We start from the raw sequence: 22,525 nt of genomic DNA, 5'->3' as shown, positions 1-22,525 counted from the left end.
CCAATTTCCTATCTCAACTTCAAGGCTACACCTTGACGATTTCCACCCTCATCTTGGATGGAATATGTTGCAGTTCAGCTAGCAAGGCTTCATATCTTTTATCCCTTTTCAACGAGTACCCACTCTAGCCATCATGAGCCTATAGTGACTCGTCAGCAATTATCCTCATCATCATCACAAGAATTGACCCATCACATGAGCTAGATGATAGATACACTGGTCAAGAGGCTTCTTTCCCTCTCTCATTGCCACACTATTTGAGTCTCTCGATGCATCCATGAGGTATTCACTGCTGCCACTTTAAAAAGTATTAGCTCCATTAATTTCATGTACAATCATAGGCCCTATGATTTTTCATCGGACTTTGCTAGAGCACCTACTCATAGCAACTTCATATGGGATCCTAGCATATGCTTTGAAGATTCAAGTGACCCAACCTTAATCGGCACTTTTTAGCATTTGGATTCACCTATCATTGGCAACCGATTTGATTTTCTCACCTTCATTTGGACGTTAGAGGTGGGGGTGCCTTCCCTCCTTGCACTTCATTTGGGATCCAAGTGGATTGGGATGTACTCTAGAGGTGGGGTCCTTGCACTTCATTTGGGATCCATGTGGATTAGGATGTACTCTAGAGGTGGGATCCTTGCACTTCATTTGGGACGACCTAGGTGGATTGGGATGTACTCTAGACATGAGGGTTCCACTTCCTAACATCCAAAGGGTTGCGTGGACTTCACATGTGGGGGAATTCTACTTCTTTAACTTCATCAACATTAATCTTTGACTATATCGATCTATCTCACGGATCTACATTTGCTTACCTCATAAATCTAATCAGTTATTTTCCCTCTACATATTTCATTATATTTGTTGCACCTTTTACACTAATTCATATTTTCACCTTTTACAAAACCATCCATAGGATTAGATGTCCTTCATAGGTGGGGATAAACCCTTTAGCCAACCATGTACTTATCTTTGTACTTAGGACACAAGTGCACATTTTCACTTCATTTATATTTGTTTGAGTGCACATAACATAAAGTTTACACCTTATGGAATGGGGATGATAGGCTAGTCCACATCCTATTGGTTGTAATCCATGTGATCTCTCTATGTGCGACATGTTGACATAGAAGATATCCTTTTTTTCTATCTAATGAAATCAAGTGAGAGGAGAACTCATTTTCTCTAGCCCTATTTGGAATCCAATGTTGCGTACTCTTTCAGTGGTCTTATAGTGGGGCCTTCTCCTCCCTAATTTACTTTCCAAAAGGCATATATGTGTGAGTGCTCCTGTGATGAGAGACATGTGAGTGCTCTTTCTAGAAGGCACACGTGTGTGAGTGTTCTTATGTATGTGATACATGTGACTGTTCTTATTATTTTGATGTTTTGGTTGAGGCTCGTCCTTGCATAGAGAATGCCATCATGTGGAGCACGGGGTGAAATGCCTTGCTTCTATTTAAGGGATTCCTTGTTTGTGGTAAGGGTGCCTAACTAAAGTGTGTTATAGTCCTAGCCCTAATCATCATTTGTTATGTAGGATTTCCATGAGTGGATTAAGATGATTGTAAATTCATGTGAAAGCTCATGTGTATGAAATGGGCGGGAGAAAGTGATATTTTGATAGTTTAGTTGAGTTGTCTTGTTGTGTATGTTCCCTTTTCTTTGTCATTTACTTGTGTTCATTTCATGGCCATTTCTATCCCTACCCTTAATCCCCTCTTCCTCGATCTCTTATTCACCCTTGAGAGACAAAGTGAGATCAGTGACTTGTGGAGAGCGAGAGGCAAGCGCCTTCTTTAAAAATAAACTAAAGGCAATTGAATCTAGCGTTTATTAGGAAAAAAGAGCAATCCTTGAGCAGCTCTTGACCATGCTTCAAGCAAATAAGAGCAATCTAGCTCTTGATGAAGCTTCAAGAAAAAAAGAGAAAACCTTGAGCAGCTCTTGACATGCTTTAGGCTACAAAACTAAAAGATAGGGCGGTATGATGATGGTTACGAAGCAATGGAATAATGGAGAGAGAGAGAGAGAGAGAGAGAGAGAGAGAGAGAGAGAGAGAGAGAGAGAGAGAGAGAACTTAAAAATTAAGTTGGTAGGACACTAAGGTGGACAAAAGTGGATTAAGTAATCATACTTGCATAGTAAAACTAGAGAAGAATTGATTAAGATAATGACCAGGCAAGAGGCTAGATTCAACACACACATTTTCATTAGATTGGGTGCCTTTAAATAGACTATAGTACATTATCATTGGTCCCTTACTTTGCTTAATCCATTGCCTACTCTTGTCCTAATATGGCTCCCTTGTTTACAGCTTCCACCTCACTTGATTCAAGGCTCTTTTAATGCTAATTGGATGCCACCAAACCCACTTGACCTAGATCCCTTCTTTTGTGCTATTTTGGACTAATTATTACCCACATACATCATGGATGGCTTATGGCTCATTTGGCTTATTTACTCATGTAATACACCTTTCCTAAGGTTACGTGCTCCCCCTAAATGCCCAAATGATTGCACCCTTCATCATCACTTGTTTTTCAACACTCCCCTTGAAGTGATAAGTTCGTATTATCTAACATGTGCTAGAGTCAAGGTACATTCTAGTTGCCTTTAAACATTAGGCCACCATGTTGACTTAATTTGAATCTTAACACAAGGAAAAGATATGGTTACAACCATGGCCTTTTTACAATGCTCTATATTGGGAGCTTTAATCAAGTTATCAACATAGATGACTATTAGAACAATGCCCAGTCAAACTTTTTCGCATGTAGTGGAAAATCTATTTGTAGATATATGAAATATAATAGTAATAAGATGCTCCCCTATCTTGTCTGACCATGCTCTAGGTAACTATTTCAAGCCATACAAGAATTTATGCAACCTGCAAACAAAATCTTGGTGTGCGTAGTTCTCATATCCTGATAGCTCTACACCATGTAGACCTCCTCATGTAAATCACCATGTCAAAAAGAATTCTTTACCGTCATTTGATGATGTAAAGCCCGACCCCATAGCAATGACTGCTCTCAAGGTTGTCATCCTAGCAACCAGGCTTAAAGTCTCCTCATAGTCATTGTTGTAGGTCTGTGCATATCTCTTGGCTACCAAGGTTTCCATAGCAATGATTGCTCTCAAGGTTACCATCCTAGCAACTAGGGTGAAAGTATCCTCACTTCTATGCATATCTCTTGATTGCCTTGTACCTGCTCTCAAAGACTCATTTGCTTTACTTTATAGACCCACTTGCATCTAATTTTTTTCTTCTCCTTAGACAAAGGAACCAACTCCCATGTCTCATTTGCATCCACATCTTCCCAATACTTATGTCTACGTATCTTCTCAAAAAATGTGGGCTCTATCTCTTGTATTTCTTTAACCATATAAGTATAATGATGAGCTCAAAAAATGTGGACTCTTATCTCTTGATTGCTTTGACCGTATAAGCATAATGATGGGCTATATACACATCATATCTCAACCTATTCAGTGGATATCAGACCCTCGTAGACCTGCGTACACTTGAATCGCTGCTAAGTGTTCTCAACACTGCTTTGGCTCTTAGTACACCATGTCTAACAATAGTCTAAATCCCAAACTCCTCGTCAAGGCTCTGTTTTGAGCCTCTATCCCCATCAACAAAGAAATGGCATGCTAAAACATCATACATTATGAAAGGTTGATCCCCACCTTCTCTTTTCCCTTACATGATACCTGTGAATTTGTTAAATTTTTAGCATCTTTTATACTACCAACTCATGTATAAGAGTTCTTGGCATTCTGCCAAATGTTTTGCATTGACAAGAAGCTTTTTAATGGCTAAAGAAAATGCTTACATTAATCCTAATCATAGGGGACCTAACTCAATCAAACCATCCACGTCTTTATGGATGCGTCTAATGTTGCCAGTAGCAATTTACTAATGCAAAAATCAGAATAAGTCTAATGGATAGGCCAGTGTATTATGTAAGCAGGATGCTCTCAAGGTCTCTAAACTCACGTTTGCCTCCAAATTCACAGCTCACGCCTCTGGGGTATGGCTCACGTCTCTAGGCTTACAGCTCACATCTCCAAGCATGTGTTGATGGCTGGCCTTGATGGGAGATCATTAAGCTTCTTAATCTTAATTAATAATGATTATCTAAGTGATTAACCTATTTTATTGTTTTTTGTTTATCTACATTCTTCTAAGCTACCAATTCTAATAATGCATTGAAAAATATGAAATGCATTAATAGAAATTAACTTTTCCACTCTAATCCACACTTAAAACAACTCAAAGCTTATATCTTTAGACGATTTTTCAATCCTAATTACAATTGCTAACCTCAATGCACTCAATGCAACAAAATCAAAGCTTTCAAGCTTCAAAATCATGCAAGCCACCAAAGAAAACAAAGTTTTTTCCTTCCAAGTATGAAAATAGAACGCCCTAATGCAAACAAGCTTCACAACAAAATTATAAAAATTTAAAAAAAAAACTAAACTTGTCCAAAGCTCCAAATTCGTATGTTTCTCAGAGAATGACTTCCTAATCAACACCCACAATATTGGGTGATCCCAATAGTAAGGAATGGATGGAAGAATGCACCTAAAGCCCTCGACTAGTCCCCGTCAACTGTGCCAAATATATTCAAATCACACCAATGACACTTGATTTGGCAAGGCTAAGGTAAGCTCTAGTCTTATCTTCGAGCCACAATGCAACTCTCCTATGTGGGTCTGTCGTATGCTTCCTCCATTGTCACATTGAAATGCTCCATGGCTCTAGAGTGAAGGAAGATCTCTCTACGCCTGATGGAGGCAAGAAGAGGTAACCTTCACAGTGGTCTTCTCTCACAAAAGGTGGATGGGGAAGAAGCTAATGGAAGAGAGAAGCCTACAATAGTATTAAGCAAGTATATACACAAAGCTTTTAGGCTTCCCCTATTTGACATTAAGCTCATAGCAAGGCCACTTTATATGTTCCAACACCATCATACAAAGGATCGGTGCACGTTCGAGCGGATAAGATCACAAAGCGCCTTAGGGTAAGATGAGTGGGTGAAATAATGTTAACTAGTAAAGTGGTTAATAACTTGCCTTCTTAACAAACTACCTCGGCCTAAGAGTTCAAGCTTGCAAAGAGTCATAAACAGTCTTAATCCTTTCAAGCCCTAGAGAGAGAGATCCATAACCTACATATTAGTATATGCAAGAGACACTTGGCCAAATGTATTGGCCCTCTTGCTCAAGTGCATTGAGCTTGCAAAACTCTCAACAAACCCATTACTTAGGAAACAAGTGCATAAAAAGTCTTTCATCATGTCAATTCCGTACTTGTTGCAGGTGTGTAGAATAATACTTAGAGAGTCACCCTTACCACAAGCTTACGGATGCCAAAATCTCACAACCTTTCTCAAGACTAAACCACAATGGACCATACTCTACCTTGTTGTTGGAGTGTGCATCATCCAACACAAAGCTCTCAAAAAATTCCTTATTAGACCTTAGTCCTCCACTAGCTTTGCCAAGGATGCAGCAAAAGGAACCATCAAAAGAAGTACTTTTCGCACAAAGGTCTTCAACTTCCTAGCTTTGCGTTGCTGAGGCAAGGCAAGAATTGCCTCAGTCTGTCAATACCCTCCTTTTCTATTCTCAAAATCCATGTGATTTATCAGTAGGAAATTAAAGTGTCTAAAGTGTAACGTTAAGAGCCAAATGTGATTTGATGTGATTATGAGTGTATAGGTAAAGCCAAAAGTTTGATGAACATCCGGAGTTCGAAATAATTTGTGAGTCTAGAAATATGAAATAATTAGGGAGCCTAGAAATAATGAGAAAATTTTCCAAAATTTTAAGAGTTAGTTATGATGCTCATGTGAGCTGTGTAAGATGAGAGGAGAAGAACAAGAACCTTACTGTGTGATGCATGATAAATGTGCTGAATGTACAGTTACTTGTTGGACAAAACCTCATGACATACATGAGCTTAATCCTTTGTTGGATTATGTCCCCCATTTCTGAGCAAAAGTTAGCCTGTATCATTTAGATAAGCTGAGCATTCTAATTAAGTATCTTGATTAGCATTTAAGCATCCAGACAAATTTCTGGTTTTTTTCCCGCTCTACCCCCAGTCATTAATCAGCTCAAATCTCAACAAGAAAGAGTTTCTATTGGATTGTGAGCTACGAAGTGCAGAAAGAGATTTTAACGGAGGAAAAAGGGTGGAAGAAATGGGAGAAGTTTCCTAATAGATATAGTTTTTGGGTCGATTTTAAAAACGTAAACAAAGCCCTCGAAGCATCACCTGCTCCTCCACAAGGCAGGCCAAAAATATTACAAATCAAGAACACAACAAATGGAGTGCTTACATCATTTGCAGAGGATAATTTGGAAAGCAAGTGTCGTGATTATTACAGATACAAAAGGTAATACAGTAACAATAATAATCACAACGTAAAGATATCATTTTGATTATGAGATTTTCCAATGCAATGCAATGAGATCTACTACCTTTTAACTATAATCTTCTTTAACACAACACCAAGCTCAATCCAACTACAACCCAGATCTTCACACATCATATAAGTTTTTTTTTTACACCCGCATTGTACGACCCCAAAAAAAAACTTCTTAAATGTGAAGGGCAGTGTCTGAATCACACAGTGAAGGCTTTGCCACTGACTCTGAAAATGCACAAAAAGCCAGGATGACAAGCTAGATTTCCGATACAGACCTGTATAACTCATCACTTAGTTAAAGTTTCCAATCTGGGAATCACTTGATACATAATCAGACTTGTCAATATGCTCATCAATCTGCTGCTATAAGACTGACCAACATAATTGCTGGTGCAGACTTCCAACAAAAACCTTTGACTTTGCTCTATAGCTCACCAATTGTAGAAGATAAATATAAAGGATCTCAGTTGTGATATTAAACGATAAACTAAGCCAGTTGCCAACATGAAGCAATTTTTATTAAGGTCTTCTGTTAATTTTATACTAAGCGAGACAATTGCTTGTTTAAGCTGTAACACAAAACAGGCAAATTTTACACACATGCTTAAATAGCCAACTAACCAGACATTGGGAGAAACCACTGAAAGAGCCTCAGTTTTGCAATGTTGGCAGGACTGTGGGCCCTCCATTGACTGAGAGTATGGCACCATAGCTAGCACCTGCGTCTTTCTGCTTGCGGGCGTGTTTATTCACACCCCATATGCGAATGGTGTGATCGTCACTGGCTGATGCAAACATAAATGGATTCACAGGATTCCAGCTGACGCAGTTCACCGTTCCCGAGTGACCGGGAAGAACCTCCAAAATCTCGCCATTGCCTCGATGCCATATGTACACCTGCCCAAAAGAAGGCCATGCCAACAACATTATAGCTTGGAAAACATGAACTGCTTGCAAAGGCACATCTTAGAAAAAAGCTTTAAAGACAGGAATAACCTGTGAATCTTCGCTGCCACTGACAACAAATGCTTGATCGAAACCCCCAAAGCAAGATCTAATCACATAGCGTGTCTGTCGGTGGCCACTGTACTTGAACAGAAGCTTGTCATTATCCATAACATCCCATAAGTGGATCTCCTGGCTTACAAGGTTCACTAATAAAAACCTTCCATCCTTCGACACAGAAAGGGAAGTAATAGACTGATCCTCATTGATTACACGGTCTCTTTTTGTTTCCAGGTTATAGATCCTGATATCCTTCTCACAAATGCTGATCATATGATTCCCGTCTGCAGTGACGGTCAAATCATTGACGCGGGGTACTCGTGCTCCTTTCCAAGAATCTAACTCTTTTCCTTCCACATCCCATATGTAAATGGATTTATCACCACCACCGGAGATGAACTTCTTCCCGTCTGGAAACCACGCACACGCAGTAAAACTGCTGTTGGGCTTGTCAAAAGTGTGCTTACACTCACCAGAATCAATATCCCAAAGTTTCACAACTTCTTCATTGCCACAAGTAAGAATCATCCGATCATCTGGACTCCATGCTACAAAAGACACTGGCTTCTGATGGCCTGTCAAAGTGTACTTCAACTCTACAAGACCTTCACCCACAACCTGGCCGAACAAAACAAACCAGAAGGTTTTACATAAAAATGTTTGACTACTGATGATGTTGTAAAATGAAGACTGCTAGGAACAAGAATCATGATTCGATCACTCCAGGGCCTTGTAGAGGAGAAGCATCAAACAGGCGACTATTTTTACAAATTAAATATTCTGTTCTAAATTAAGGGAAAGCACTTTCCCGGTTCTATTGTACTCTCACATGATGTTGTTAAGTGGAACAAAACCATATAATGGTTTCATAACGCTTGCGTAGCAGGTCTGACATAACAGAAGGGTAGAATGAAATATCTCAAACCAAGACCTCTCTGTGCGCACAAGCCCATGTGTGTGTGAGAGAGACACAAAGAGAGAGGTGGGTATGTAAACTATCATGTGCATGCCTTAGTCCAGATGCACATGGACCTGAATCTTACTTGCAGGTGCCTTAAGGGCAAGTTTGGAGGCCGCATATGGGCAGATTGGAGCAGTTTTGGCAGCCCAGGAGGTGTGACACCTCACCCTCGGTTCGTGTGGCTGGCCTGTAGGAGTCGGGCAGCAGGCACGAGAGCAATGAGGCAACACGCACGGGAGCAGTCAAGCAGCAGGCTCGGGAGACTGGCAAGTGGTGGGTGATGACATGACATGGCATCTCCTTTTCTCAGTGCTGGACTTCACAAAGCGTTTCTCTGTAGGCAAAGTGCTATCCAGCAGTATACAGTAGGTCAACCGTCACAGGGCTGCAGTGACATTTTCACTCAGCCATATCATTTGTACTTGAAGTACAGTTGTAACACTTCGTTCTTGTACATTATACAGTGCAGTAGTTTAGGACTCGTGTGTGTGTTGTATGTGTGATTCTGCCGCAGTCTTTTCTCTCTCTCTCAAAACCCTATCATCTCAATTGTCTCCCCTGCACATGTGAAATGATGCCTCGACATCAATGGATGGGAGGTATTAAAAACCATGACCTTAGTCTTGCCAAAGTTCACTGTCAAGCATAGTCACAAGGGAACGTCGTTCCAAGCTCTTGGAACGGGGGAACGCGTTCCATAGAGATAGCCGTTCCCGTTCCCGTTCCAAAATGGCACCGCAGACCATGTAAGAAATATAAGTGAACTATGTATCATGTAGAACACATCTATGCATTATCATGGCCACTACTGAGATGGTTTGAGGTTCTTTCTTTACTATGCCTCTTTCCAAAGCATTTACAGATATATAAAGTAAATTTATAAACACATTTATGCAATGATGTGGCGTTCCCGATCCCGTTCCCTTTTATTCAAGCTTTTCGTTCCCGTTCCAAACAGTCATCCGTTCCCCAAAACGTTCCCGTTCCCTTGTGACTATGCTGTCAAGTCCCACTGCTCACGAAAGGCATATAGGGCTCCCAAATGTGTCTGTACCCGCCCTGTTTAATCTGAAATGAGCACTATGTCATCTGCATAGACAAGGATAGCGACAAATGTGTCTACCAGTAAGGAGCCTATGTCACCCAACCTTGCGAATAAAATCCGGTATCTCATCTGTGTAAAGCACAAACAGTGTTGAGGATAGGAAGCATCCCTGCTTCATCCCAATTGCGCTAATGGCCTCCGCTAAGAGACGTCCCCATGCTCCAACCCTCCCTGCGGCGGACTCAAATAGAGACATAAACCCCCATATCAATACTAGAGGTAGACGAATTGTTTGAGAAGGCGGGGTTTTGAGATAGTTATCAAACACTTAGCGAAAATCCACAAAGAAACAATAAACATGCTGCCTCCATGATCAGGCCTCCTAAATAATAGCTCTCAGAGTGAAGATGTGGTCTAGCCTGGAACAAGTCCTCCAGAAGCCTGCCTGCCCTTTGGCCCCGTATCCATATCTATCTGCGATAGCCAAAAGATCCCCTGGCCATCCTGGCCTTATGGATAGGGGTGATGGTGTTACTAGACCATGAAGGGGGGAAACCCTAGCAAAGGGCCTTTTGAACAGCTAGCAAGCGAACTCTCATCCATGAGCAATGTGCTCACCTAGTAATCCCTTATGATACTTAGCTTTGCCATTCTTGAGTTTGTGAATAACCTTGGTAAACCGTAACATTGACTTGCATCCAAGAAAATATGTGATGGTCTCTATGCGTGTTCCACCAAGGAGTAACGTAATTAATGGTTGACACGCCAACTCCTAGTCATCGATCGATATAACAACCAAGATAAAGCAACCAGAAATACAGTTGCTTGCTTGCATCAAGTAAACTAGATCTTTTAAAAATGTAAAAATTACACTATTTGCACAAAGCATACCTCCCAAATTATCGCTGTGCAATCTTTTGAAGCAGAAGCTAGATGTCTTCCATCGTGTGAAAACTGTAAAAACCAAACTTCATTCTCGTGAACCTCCAAAACCTGAAAAGCAGACGCTTCCTATGAGAACCATGAAGTCATGTATACATAGCCCTTCTTATCAGCTTTTGAAAACCTGCAGGACATTATGGGGGTGTTATCTTGCTTGAGGTACAGCAATAAATCTTTAAAAGGTAGAACCAAAAGTACATATATATGCTAAGAGACTTCATAAGTATCATGCAACACCTTGAACTTGTGTTACATGTGTGTTATTTGAAGAATATAAGAAAGTAGAAGCAGCTGCAACTCAATACGGCACACGGCATAAGCTATCCATACACCATGTTTGCTATGCATATGCATGCACACACACGCCCTCCAATCTTCTAAAAATTTGATCATACCTTGTATCAAGGACTCCACTGTAGAGGACATTCCGTCTCAAGAGACCAAGAACCAAAAATATATCTTCCCACAGCAGGTGTGACACACCTGCAGATTAGCTGACAGCCACGCCAGACTGCAGCAGCGTGGGCAGTTTTGGCCTCTGTTGGGGCATATGGACAACACGGACAGTAGGACCAGTTCAGGTGCCCACGTGTATGAAAGGTGGGCATGACTATAAGGTTAATTTAGAAGAATATAACAAAGCAGACACAGCTGCAACTCAATACGGCACATGGCATGGAGTATCCATACACCATATTTGCTATGCATGCACATGCAACGCGCGCACACATGCGTACTCCAATCTTGTAGAAATTTGGAAACTCTTTTTCTTCTCCCCAGTAGGCAAACCTTACTTGTGGTATCAAGAACTCCACTGTAGAGGCCTTTCGTGCTATTCATTCTACCTCAATAGACCAAGAACCGACAAATATATCTTCCGAGTTCCCACAGCAGGTGTAACACACCTACAGGTTCGCTGGCAGCCACGCCAGACTGCTGGCAGCAGCATGGGCAGTTTTGGCCCCAGTTGGGCAGGCCGAACAACAAGGACAGGCAGGAGCAGATCGGGTGCCCGCATGTTTGAAATGCCGGCATGATTATAAGGTTAATTTGGAGGTTTTTTTTGCCAGCCATCCACCCCACGCCCTGCATGGAGCTGGCAGACCAGCCCGCCACCAGTGAATTGGGCCTATGAGCAAGCACGCCCCTTTCCTCATTATTCATTATCAAGCATTCAACCTTCATCAGCATTGGAGCAGCTAGAGCAAGGTCATAACATGCATGTGGAAGCTTTAACGCTATGCACAAGAACGATTAACATTAATCAATTCAGTAAACACTTAATAGAGAAGACCAGAGCTAGATTTAAACTACTATATATTGCCAAAACATGAATATATGCAATGATTCTCAAAGATCTACACCAAGATCTGTTCTCTAAATGCTGTGCTACAAGGCATTACCTAAACGTTGAGTCTTGATTGAGCTGTCCTTTTAAATGCTCAAGAGAACTGCCTTTTGGAGGTTCTTGATCCTCTTGTCTGTTGCCAAGGGGATCAGGCATTGCAAACCCTAGATCACATCTACTCCTCCCTGCCCTTTAAGTTAAGCAACTATGGTTCAAAACCTTGTACATGCGTATCAGGTTAATGCATGCACGTGACATTCCCTCCTGGCACCTGCTAAACTTGGAGCAATGGAGTACATGATGCTACTTTGTGTTGGGGTAAAGGCGTTATGCCCACCCTTATAGTGTGTACAAGCCCATAAGTTATAGTACATAGTACACTTAGTACTTTTAATGTACTAAGTGCACTATGTGTACTAGTGCAATATACATGTGTGATAGGGGAGTCACACACTCATGCCTCATGAGTTGACTTATCCCCACAACTCTCTCTCTCTCTCTCTCTCTCCCTTGTGTTTCTCTGTGTATGTCTCCCACATGACCTAACCCTAATTTCTCCTTCTCCCATCAACTGGTATCAGAGCCCTGGTTTTAGGGTTTTGTTCTCAAGTGCTGCATCGCTGGAATTCAACTGGAATTCATTTGCTGCGTGTGTTGAACTATTCGCTTCTCTGTGTGGGCGGAAAGAGAAGGAGTCGAGGGCAGCCTTTTCTCCTTCAGCAGAGAGGCGAAGTGACGTTTGCTGCAACAGACCAGTTAGCGAGACTGACTGTGAAGTAGTTGACTGGAGAAGAAAGCAAGAGCACGCACGGGGTGTAGAAGGCGCTAGGCGAAACTGAAGCGCCAGGCGTTGAGCGAAGGCTGCTGGGCATATGGAGTCGGCCGGCCACCTAGGCGAGTAGCGCTAGGCGAAGACGTCAACGAACTGGCGACGTGTTGCTACCAGGCGGAAACACAAGGCGTATAGAGCTCGTAGCGCTACAAGGCAGCAATCAGGCGACCCGTAGCGTGGCTGAGGCAGCGAGGAGGCTAGCGCTCACGTTGACTCATGTTGAAGGCGAAGGCGAGCAAGCGAGCGAGGAGTACAATTCGTGCGTGCACCAGCGAATCTCTCCTCAGGCAAATTCGTTCGCTCCACGTATGTTGGGCAGCCATCGCCTTGCACCTTCTGGCCTCACCTTCTACAACAGTAACAGCAACAGCAGCCCCGAAGGAGCTTCTTGGGCTCCGTTGTTTTCCAAAGCTTGATGTTGGGTGCTGGAGCTTCTCCGCCTTCTGTCTCTGCAAGGTCTAAGGTTTCCGAGGCTGAACAGAGCATCAGATTTCTGCAGCAGCACCAAATTCAGCACACCCCCCTTTTCCTGCAACCAAAAAAAAAAAAATCAGAAATTACAAGGTATTTTCCTCAATTTCTTTTTTTTGGGATTTGCAATTGAGCAAATACAATCAACAATTGAGCAGATACAGGTGTCGAATTGCTCAATTTTGAGCAAAATTGGCAAAATTGGGTGACATTGGTCACAATCAGGATCAATTTGCAGGAAATTGGTCACAATCAGGATCAATTTGCAAGAAATTGGTCATAATCAGGATCAATTTGCAAGAAATTGGTCACAATCAGGATCAATTTGCATGAAATTGGATGTCGAAATTTGGGGCTTTTGATGTAATTGTGCAATTAAGCACTCATACATGCTGTATGATGTGAGAAATCGCACATTTGGGCAAAATTGCAGCAAATTGCAGTGCAAATCAAGGGGCTTTTGTGCCGATTTGGTTGATTTGCATGCAGGCAATCGCATTTGATGCTGTGGATAATGTGTCGATGCCTTACAAGCACTCAATGTGCCTGCAAATCAAGGGGCTTTCATGTATTTGATGTATATGTGGCCAGGGGGAAGCATCGTGAACACTCTGGATGCCTTCATGTGCGTCAATGTACCATGTATGATCAGAAATTGATCTTAAATCAAGGGGCTTTTCAAGTTTGTATGCTTGTTGAGCTTGGCAAAGCAGCAGGCAAGACTTTTATGTCTTGAATCCTCAGAAATCAGCTTACAGTCAAGGGGCTTTTGCCCAATTTCTGTACGGGACTGTTGTATGCAGTGTACAGGACTGTAAAAGTCTGATTTTCACTCATTTGGACAGCCAGGAGAGCATTTATTGCTACTGTACCTGCTGGTACAGATTTGGCACAGCTTTGTGCATGTTTTGGCATGGCTGTACACTGTTTTGAGTGACCAAAAGGTTCAATTTCAGCTGCTGTACTTGCCGGTACAGGTTTGGTACATCACAGGTGAGCACTTGGTACTACTGTACAGTACTTTGGAAGGGCAAAAGAGCACATTTAAGGTGCTGTCCAAAATCTGCAGCAACCAGATTTTGGTGTTTTCATCACATAAAGTGGGAGAAAAGTTGCATTCTTGCTTCCGCAGTGGGAGATAAAGCTTGGGAGAATAACTGTGAGCACTTTGTGTGCTTTTGGTGCAGTGTTTGCACATTTTGCAGGGAGTCAGGCATTGACAGGTTGCATTTTGCTATGGCAACCACAGGTGAGAGCTCTTCATTGCTTCACATCAAGAAGGTTGAAGGCTCGCATAATTATGATATTTGGCAAACCCAGTGCTACAATGTGTTGCTCCAGAAAAAGCAACACAAGCCTATCAAAGAAAGGGGTGTAATGCCCGCTTCTCTTACTGCTGAAGAGTGGGAAGATATGGATGAGCTGGCAAGATCTACTATCATGTTGTCTGTGTCAGACTCATTACTTTTCAGCATTCGTGAAGAGAAGACAGCTTGGGGAATGTGGCAGAGATTGCAGGACTTGTATGCTCAACAAAGTGCCTCAAGCAAAGTGTATTGGTTGAAGAAACTCATAGGTCTTCAGATGAAGGAAGGGGCGTCTATGACAGCCCATTTAAATGAGTTTAATGGTATTGTCAGCCAAGTCATTAATCAAAAGTTGGCAATGGACGATGAGTTCAAAGCCACTTTTCTGTTATGCACTTTGCCAGAGAGTTGGAACACATTCAGGACAGCCACTAGCAATTCACATGCTATGCTGTCATATGCAGATGTTGAGGGTGCTCTTCTTCAAGAAGAGATGAACAGGAAAAACAACTCTGTTGGAAAGTCCAATGCAATGAATGCACGTGGGAGATCCCAGCAAAGGGGAAAAAGCCAAGAAAGGGGAAGGAGCAAGTCTCGCTCCAAAAAGGATTTGGAATGCCATTATTGTGGCAAGAAGGGACACATTAAAAAGCAATGCTACAAATGGAAAAATGATCAAAAAGAAAAGGGAAAAGGCAAAGACAAAGAGAAAGATGAAGCCAAAGATGTAAAGCCAAAGGGCAAAAGTGGAGTCAAGATTGAAGAAATCAATGTGTCACATGCAGGTGGCAGTGAGGATGAGGTCCTCTTTACGTCTTCACTTGATGCCCATTCACTTCTTACAGGTGGTCATGGTATGCACTCATGGATCATTGATTCAGGTGCCTCCTTTCATGTCACAGGTTGCAGAGACTTGTTTGTCAGGTATACTGCTGGCAATGAAGGAGTTGTTTATTTGGGTGATAACCATGCATGCAAGATTCTTGGCAGAGGTGATGTGAGGCTTGTGTTTTCAGATGGCTCACAGCTTATGCTCCATGATGTCAGGCATGTGCCTGAGATCAAGAAGAATCTGCTTTCTACTGGACAGCTTGATGATGCTGATTATGTTACCACATTTGGTCGTGGAAAGTGGAAAATTAGTAAGGGCTCACTGGTTGTTGCCAGAGGCTCTAAGGTGGACACTCTTTACTTTATGCATGCAAGTGTTTGTCACCATGCTAATGTAAATGCAACCGAGCTGCCGGAAATTTCTATGTGGCATAGCCGGTTGGGACACATGAGTGTCAAAGAAATGGAGCAATTGTCTCGTTTGGGTTACTTGCCTTCTCTAAAGTTTTCAAGTTTTCAGTTTTGTGAGCATTGTATATATGGTAGGCAACTACAGTGCCCCCACAAGAAAGCTCTTGGACAGAAAGATGCTCAGTTAGAGCTTGTGCATACAGATGTATGTGAGATGCCTCAGCTTTCTTTGGGAGGGGCAAAATATTTTGTGTCTTTTATTGATGATGCCACACGCAAGGTGTGGGTCTATCCTCTTCGTTTGAAGAGTGATACATTCGCAGTGTTTCAGAAGTTTGTTGCTCTTGTTGAGAATCAAACTGGCAAAACACTGAAGGCTTTGCGTTCCGACAATGGTGGAGAGTACATGTCCAAACAATTTCAGGACTTTTGTGATGCTAAAGGCATCAAGAGGGAGCTCTCTACTCCTTATGATCCTCCACAAAACGGGACAGCAGAGAGGATGAACAGGACCATTCAGGAGAAGGTCCGTTCCATGTTGTCACATGCTGCATTACCTCATGGTTTTTGGGCTGAAGCTGTTATGACAGCCGTTCACCTTATAAACAGGTCACCTAACACGAGGCTTGGTGGGAAAGTGCCAGAAGAAGTATGGACAGGGAAGCCTCCGTCATACAAGCACTTGAGAGTGTTTGGTTGCGTTGCGTACGTGCACATACGCAGGGAAATGCGCACCAAACTTGATCCTAAGTCTCACAAATGCATATTCCTAGGATATGGTGACAGAGGTGAAATGGGGTATAGACTTTGGGATCCCATGAATAGAAAGATCATACGCAGCAATGATGTCATTTTTGATGAAACATGCATGTATAAGGAGCCTGCAAGGCAACAGGAGCCTGGCAGAGTCATCTTTGATGATGATGGACATCATGGACAACAACCAAGGGCTGTAAATCAGCCATTACAGCAGGAAAACCAGCCCTTAAATGGTGCTGAAAATGGTCCAAATGGACACCCAGACATGGCAGAAGATATCCCTATGGATATACCACAGTTGGAGGAGATACCGGGCATGATATTTCAGCCTTATGGCATGGAACAGGAGCCACCAATGGGTGATATGCAGGCTGGACAGCAACCTGCAAATGATGGTCATTGGGTACGGAGGTCCACTAGACCCTCCAGAGTCCCTGACAGGTTTGTTCCAGGGGTTGACTACTTGATGCTCACTGATTGTGGGGAGCCCTCATGTTATAAAGAGGCTTTACAGAGGGCAGACAAGGCTCTATGGGAGCGTGCCATGAAGTCAGAGATGGATTCTCTGCACAAAAATGGAACTTGGAAGTTGGTGCATTTGCCTGCAGGCAAGAAGGTTTTGCCATGCAAATGGGTATACAGGCTCAAAGTTGCACCAGATGCAAAGCCAAGATACAAAGCCAGGTTAGTGGCTAAGGGCTTCAAGCAGGAATATGGTGTGGACTTTGATGAGATCTTCTCTCCAGTGGTCAAAATGACCACACTTAGAGCTGTGTTAGCTTTGGTTGCACATGATGATCTGGACTTGATTCAGATGGATGTGAAGACTGCTTTTCTTCACGGTGATCTCCATGAGGAGATATATATGCAGCAGCCAGAGGGTTATGCAGTAAGTGGAAAGGAGAAGCTTGTATGCAAGCTGAAAAAGAGTCTTTATGGGCTCAAACAGGCACCAAGAGAATGGTATCATAAATTTGATACATTCATGAAATCACAGAAATTCAGGAGAAGTGACATAGATCACTGCTTGTACACCAAGAAAGCTTTGGATGGCAGTCTATTGATCCTCATCTTGTATGTTGATGATATGTTGATTACCGGGAAATCTCGTAAAGAGATGGATGCCTTGAAGCAGAGGCTGCATCAAACCTTTGATATGAAGGATTTGGGTGATGCAAATCACATCTTGGGTATGCGGATACTTCGGGACAGAAATCAGCATGTGTTGTATTTGTCTCAGAAGGAATACATTGGCGAAGTCTTGCAGAGGTTCAATATGGACGGGGGGAAGAAGACTAGTACTCCTTTGCCTCCATATGTGAAACTCAGTGCTATGGACAGCCCACAGTCAGATAGAGACAGGGCTGATATGGCCAAGATTCCGTATGCTTCAGCTTGTGGCAGTCTCATGTATGCCATGGTTGCTACTAGGCCGGACATTGCATTTGCAGTGGGAGTGGTTTCTAGATACATGGCCAACCCTGGCAAGAAGCATTGGGAAGCAGTGAAAGGTGTCATGAGATACCTGAAGGGCACACAGGATATGTGAATTTGCTTTGGCAAACAGGATGCATTAGTGCGTGGTTACACGGATTCGGATTATGCCGGTCATCCAGATAACCGGAAGTCTACTACCGGTTATGTATTTACATTCACAGGAGGTGCTGTGTCATGGATATCCAGGATGCAGAAGTGCACTGCCTTATCTACTACAGAGGCCGAGTATATTGCAGCCACAGAGGCTTGCAAGGAGGCATTATGGCTATCTCGGTTAGTGGTTGATTTGGGTTATACAGGGGATATTCCATTGTTGCATTGTGACAGTCAGAGTGCCATCCAGTTGGCAAAGAACCCTGTCTTTCATGCAAAGACGAAGCATGTGGATGTGAAGTATCACTTCATCAGAGAGGTGATAGAGAACAAGCAAATTCAGCTTGTTAAGATTCATACGGATGACAACCCGGCTGATCTGTTGACGAAGAGTTTGCCTCCGGAGCGGTTTGCTCATTGCAGACACTTGATGGGCATTGGATGAGGCCAGTTTCAGCCTTGATATGGCCTTGTATATTATCATGTACATGCTGATTTTTTCTTTTCCTTTACTTAAGGGCACTTTGCCTTTAAGTGGGAGGTTGTTGGGGTAAAGGCGTTATGCCCACCCTTATAGTGTGTACAAGCCCATAAGTTATAGTACATAGTACACTTAGTACTTTTAATGTACTAAGTGCACTATGTGTACTAGTGCAATATACATGTGTGATAGGGGAGTCACACACTCATGCCTCATGAGTTGACTTATCCCCACAACTCTCTCTCTCTCTCTCTCTCCCTTGTGTTTCTCTGTGTATGTCTCCCACATGACCTAACCCTAATTTCTCCTTCTCCCATCACTTTGCTCCTTACTGGTAGCCTCCTGGCATCTTCCTTCTGAAAACTGGAGTAATCACACACGATGGCTCAAAAAAGAATATAACAACCATCATATACCCTGTGAAACTCTGGTTGTCACAATGTGCAATTGCAACTCCTAGAAAACTACCTGTCACAACTTACAAACCTTACGAATCTGTAAGCACCTCTCACTCCATGTCATCCAATTGTGTTACATGCGGAAGATTAAGCCTTAGAGATGGAATCATTAACTCGGTTCCAGAAGAATTCAGCATTCTAAATTCAGATTGCACTTATGAGAGTGAATGAGAGAGACAAAGAGAGTGCACCAGATTTGGCCCCAAATATCCCTGTAAAGGGCCCCCACCGTGAAGGTGTGTTTGCTTTACTGTTGAATGCGTATGGACTGACATGTGGGCTGAGAATCAGCCCCAAAGACTGACCAATGGGTTCATGCAGGTCATCAGGGAAAGAAGCACAACTTGCCGCCTTCTTCTGTGCTGCTGTCTGCTGCTTGACAGCACCTGGATGCTTGCATTTTTCTCCAATTGACCTCATCCTTGCTGCATTTTTGCTACACAGCTGGTCAGCTGGTTCCTGGCTCTTCTTCCTTGCAATTTCAGGCCTGTGGGTAGCCCTAGGCATGCACGTGGGTAGTGGGTTCTTGCAGGAATGAGAGATGCCAAAGAGGAACTACGGAGCACTATTACATAGGAGCTAGAGGACAGGAGAAGCTTGGCCGACTCCATGTAGGCTTGGCCAACTTGTAAAGTACAAGCCTAGAAATCGTTATTGGCTTGCATGTTTCTGTGTGACCCTCTACTGCTAGGCACCTAAGCCTGGGCACCACCTATGGCTCTTTGCCCCTTTGATTGGGTTCGCTTTTGTGGGCTGACCCATGGCTCCTCTGTAAGATTCCTCCCCAGCCTCTCAAGATGTTCAGCATCTTCCCATGTAATCAAATCTCTCTTCAGAAATATGAAAGATCTTGTTTCTATCAGTTTTGGCCTAGAGAGAGAACAATCTTCTAGAGAGTGATAATTCAATTTTTAAATATTTTTGGATATAAAAATATCTCATCTTATTAAAATAAGTTTCCCTGAAACAGAAGTTCAAAAAGATTTTCAGAAGGTGCATTAGAAATTAAGTATAATCTGTTCAAGAGGCATTATCTTAGGAGTCAAGATTTTTTTGAAATTTTAAATTAAGGTTCCTATGGACCAATAAGATTCATCCAAATGTAGGGAGGAGATAAATAGAAGAATAAAAGAAAAATCTTTCAAAAATGAGTAAATACTCACATAAGATAAAGAGTTGACTAAGGACAAGGTTAATAGTTAAAAAAGAGATATTTAAGTAAAATGATGCATTTTTGACACCTCAGTATGGGAGAATTCTCCCCATGAAGGAGACGCCTATTTCACATGCTTGAATGAGTTTTAAACTCCCAAATAATGAGATATTTTTATCTCTCCTCTCTCCTGTTTCAACTAGATCCAAAAAGTAGACTACACTGACCCAAAAATGGTCAAAAATTGACCAAACGGATCTGAAAAATTCTAGAATCAGCTGGCTTGGTTAGAAGCTCACTTTTTCCTATAAATAGAAGCCTTCCCCTTTGTTGAAACTCAATAGTGTTTTGCACTATTACCCTACCTCTCCCAAGAGCTAAAAACTGTGAATTTTACTCATAATTCATTAGTTTTTGGTCTTCCCTCTTCCAAAAGATTGGTGGCCACTCTTGTTTCAAACAAGAGTAGAACCCTCAAACCATCAAGCCAAAGAAAAGCTCTCAAATTATCCATGTAAGCTGGAGATTCTTTTCTTTTCTATTTCTTTTATGGTTTTTTATGATTTTTGTCTTCTCTTAAAAGAAATGATGTTATGCCTCATTGAAAAAAGGCATTCCCCTCTCTTCTTTAGTAAATCCAACCATTCTTTATCCAAGATGAATGATTAATGGATAAAATCAAGTTTTTCATAATGTTTCTCTTAAATAAGTAAAAAAATATTTACTTTAGAATGATTTAAATACTCTTGGTAGACATCTAATTAATTTTAGAGACTTAAAAATTAAAAAATGGTCAACCATACAAAGGAGGTTATGGCCAAATTTTTAAAAAAATTAAAAATAAGTATTATCTTTTATTATTCTAAAAGAGTAATCCTTATGGTTTCTATATTCTCAAAAAGTCATTTTCTTGCATAAAAGATGCATTTTGATTAATTGTATTAAAAAAATTTATTTTTATTTTAAAAGTGTTACTTTTATCATATTGATTTTTATGCATAAAATAATGCATAAAAGATTTTTTTTAATTTTAAAAGAGTTACTTTCATCATATTGAATTCTATGCATAAAAGTATGCATAAAAGAATATTTTTTTATTATAAAAGTATTACTTAAGAATATTTTTTTATTATAAAAGTATTACTTTTATCATTATTGATTTCTATGCATAAAAGTATGCATAAAAGAATATTTTTTTATTATAAAAGTGTTACTTTTATCATTATTGATTTCTATGCATAAAAGTATGCTTAAAAGAATATTTTTTTTATTATAAAAGTGTTACTTTTATCATTATTGATTTCTATGCATAAATGTATGCATAAAAGAATATTTTTTTTATTATAAAAGTGTTACTTTTATCATTATTGATTTCTATGCATAAAAGAATATTTTTTTATTATGAAAGTGTTACTTTTATCATTATTGATATCTATGCATAACCAGCTTTATCACCCTGCTGCTTCCCATTCACACCATTCACTTGAGGGGGGTTTGTTGGTTATGTCTACTCCTGGCTAGTTCAAGTGTGAACCCAGCTTACTCAGAGGCACTTTTTCCCTGTGACTGGACACAAGTTTTTTCCCCGTGTGAACACACTCACATGTGTTGGGCACTTTGTCCTAGGCCTTTTTTAGTACTCACTTGTACTTTCATTTCATATCATTATTGAGTACATCTTTTCCAGCACTCACGTTTCTCTGTGCTTGAGGTTGTGTGTGTATGTGTGTGCAGGCTAGCTTCCCTCCTACCCAACAATTTATACATATCTAATCCCCCCTTGGGATCAAGTCATAGGCAGTCGGTAGAAGGTCTAAAGTCAATCTTTTCGTCAGCTCGAAGGTCTCAAAAGTTGTACACGACATTATCATCTTTTTGTACCATATAATACATTGAACACACAACTCACCTCTCTCTTCTCTGTCTAATCATCATTAAGGTTTGCATCATTGTTCTTTATATCACTTAGGGCTGAGGATCAAGTAAGCAAGGCTTCCGCGCAACATTGGTATCAAAGCATTCAAGCTCAGCCCTCGAAGTTGTCCAGGAAGGTGCACAAAATCCATAGCAAAATACAACCAAGGTAGCATAATGAGGTGGTTTGCAGCAAGCAAAGCCAGGGGAAAGCATTCTCTGGGAGTGTGTGCTAAAAGGAGGACACCAGTTAACTCTCAGATCAGTTCTCGACGCAAAGCCATAGGCACGATCATTCTCGATAAGAGATCATAGCTATGTTCAGGGAAAGGGATTGCAGGCAAAGAAATAAAGTGGAACAGATGCACAGTTCTTCAACCAGCCTTAAAGCGGAATTTGAGAAGTAGCAAGGTGTTCACCGAGTCCGAGTCCGAGTCCGAGTCCGAGTCCGAGTCCGAGTCCGAGTCCGAGTCCGAGTCCGAGTCCGAGTCCGAGTCCGAGTCCGAGTCCGAGTCCGAGTCCGAGTCCGAGTCCGAGTCCGAGTCCGAGTCCGAGTCCG

General features: G+C 41.7%; 1 protein-coding gene across 1 annotated transcript in view; it reads right to left on the bottom strand.

Annotated features, from left to right (window-relative positions):
- Positions 1 to 6,719: 6,719 nt before the first annotated feature.
- The window catches only part of LOC147609454 (WD repeat-containing protein 26 homolog), a 50,805-nt gene continuing 34,999 nt past the window's right edge, over positions 6,720 to 22,525 (bottom strand). The window contains exons 2-4 of the mRNA XM_086787874.1: positions 10,361 to 10,462; positions 7,455 to 8,081; positions 6,720 to 7,355 (exon numbers count right to left, since the gene is read on the bottom strand). Of these exons, the coding sequence (XP_086644000.1) occupies positions 7,110 to 7,355; positions 7,455 to 8,081; positions 10,361 to 10,462 (975 nt within the window). The 3' untranslated portion in view covers positions 6,720 to 7,109. The remainder of the gene's footprint in view (positions 7,356 to 7,454; positions 8,082 to 10,360; positions 10,463 to 22,525) is intronic.

The sequence above is a fragment of the Cibotium barometz genome, chromosome 51 (genome assembly GCF_041138505.1).
Source record: "Cibotium barometz isolate CiBa-2024 chromosome 51, ASM4113850v1, whole genome shotgun sequence".
NCBI classification, from domain to species: Eukaryota; Viridiplantae; Streptophyta; class Polypodiopsida; order Cyatheales; family Cibotiaceae; genus Cibotium; species Cibotium barometz.
The sequence above is the reverse complement of the archived record's forward strand: the minus strand, read 5'-3'. Positions and strand labels throughout refer to the sequence as shown.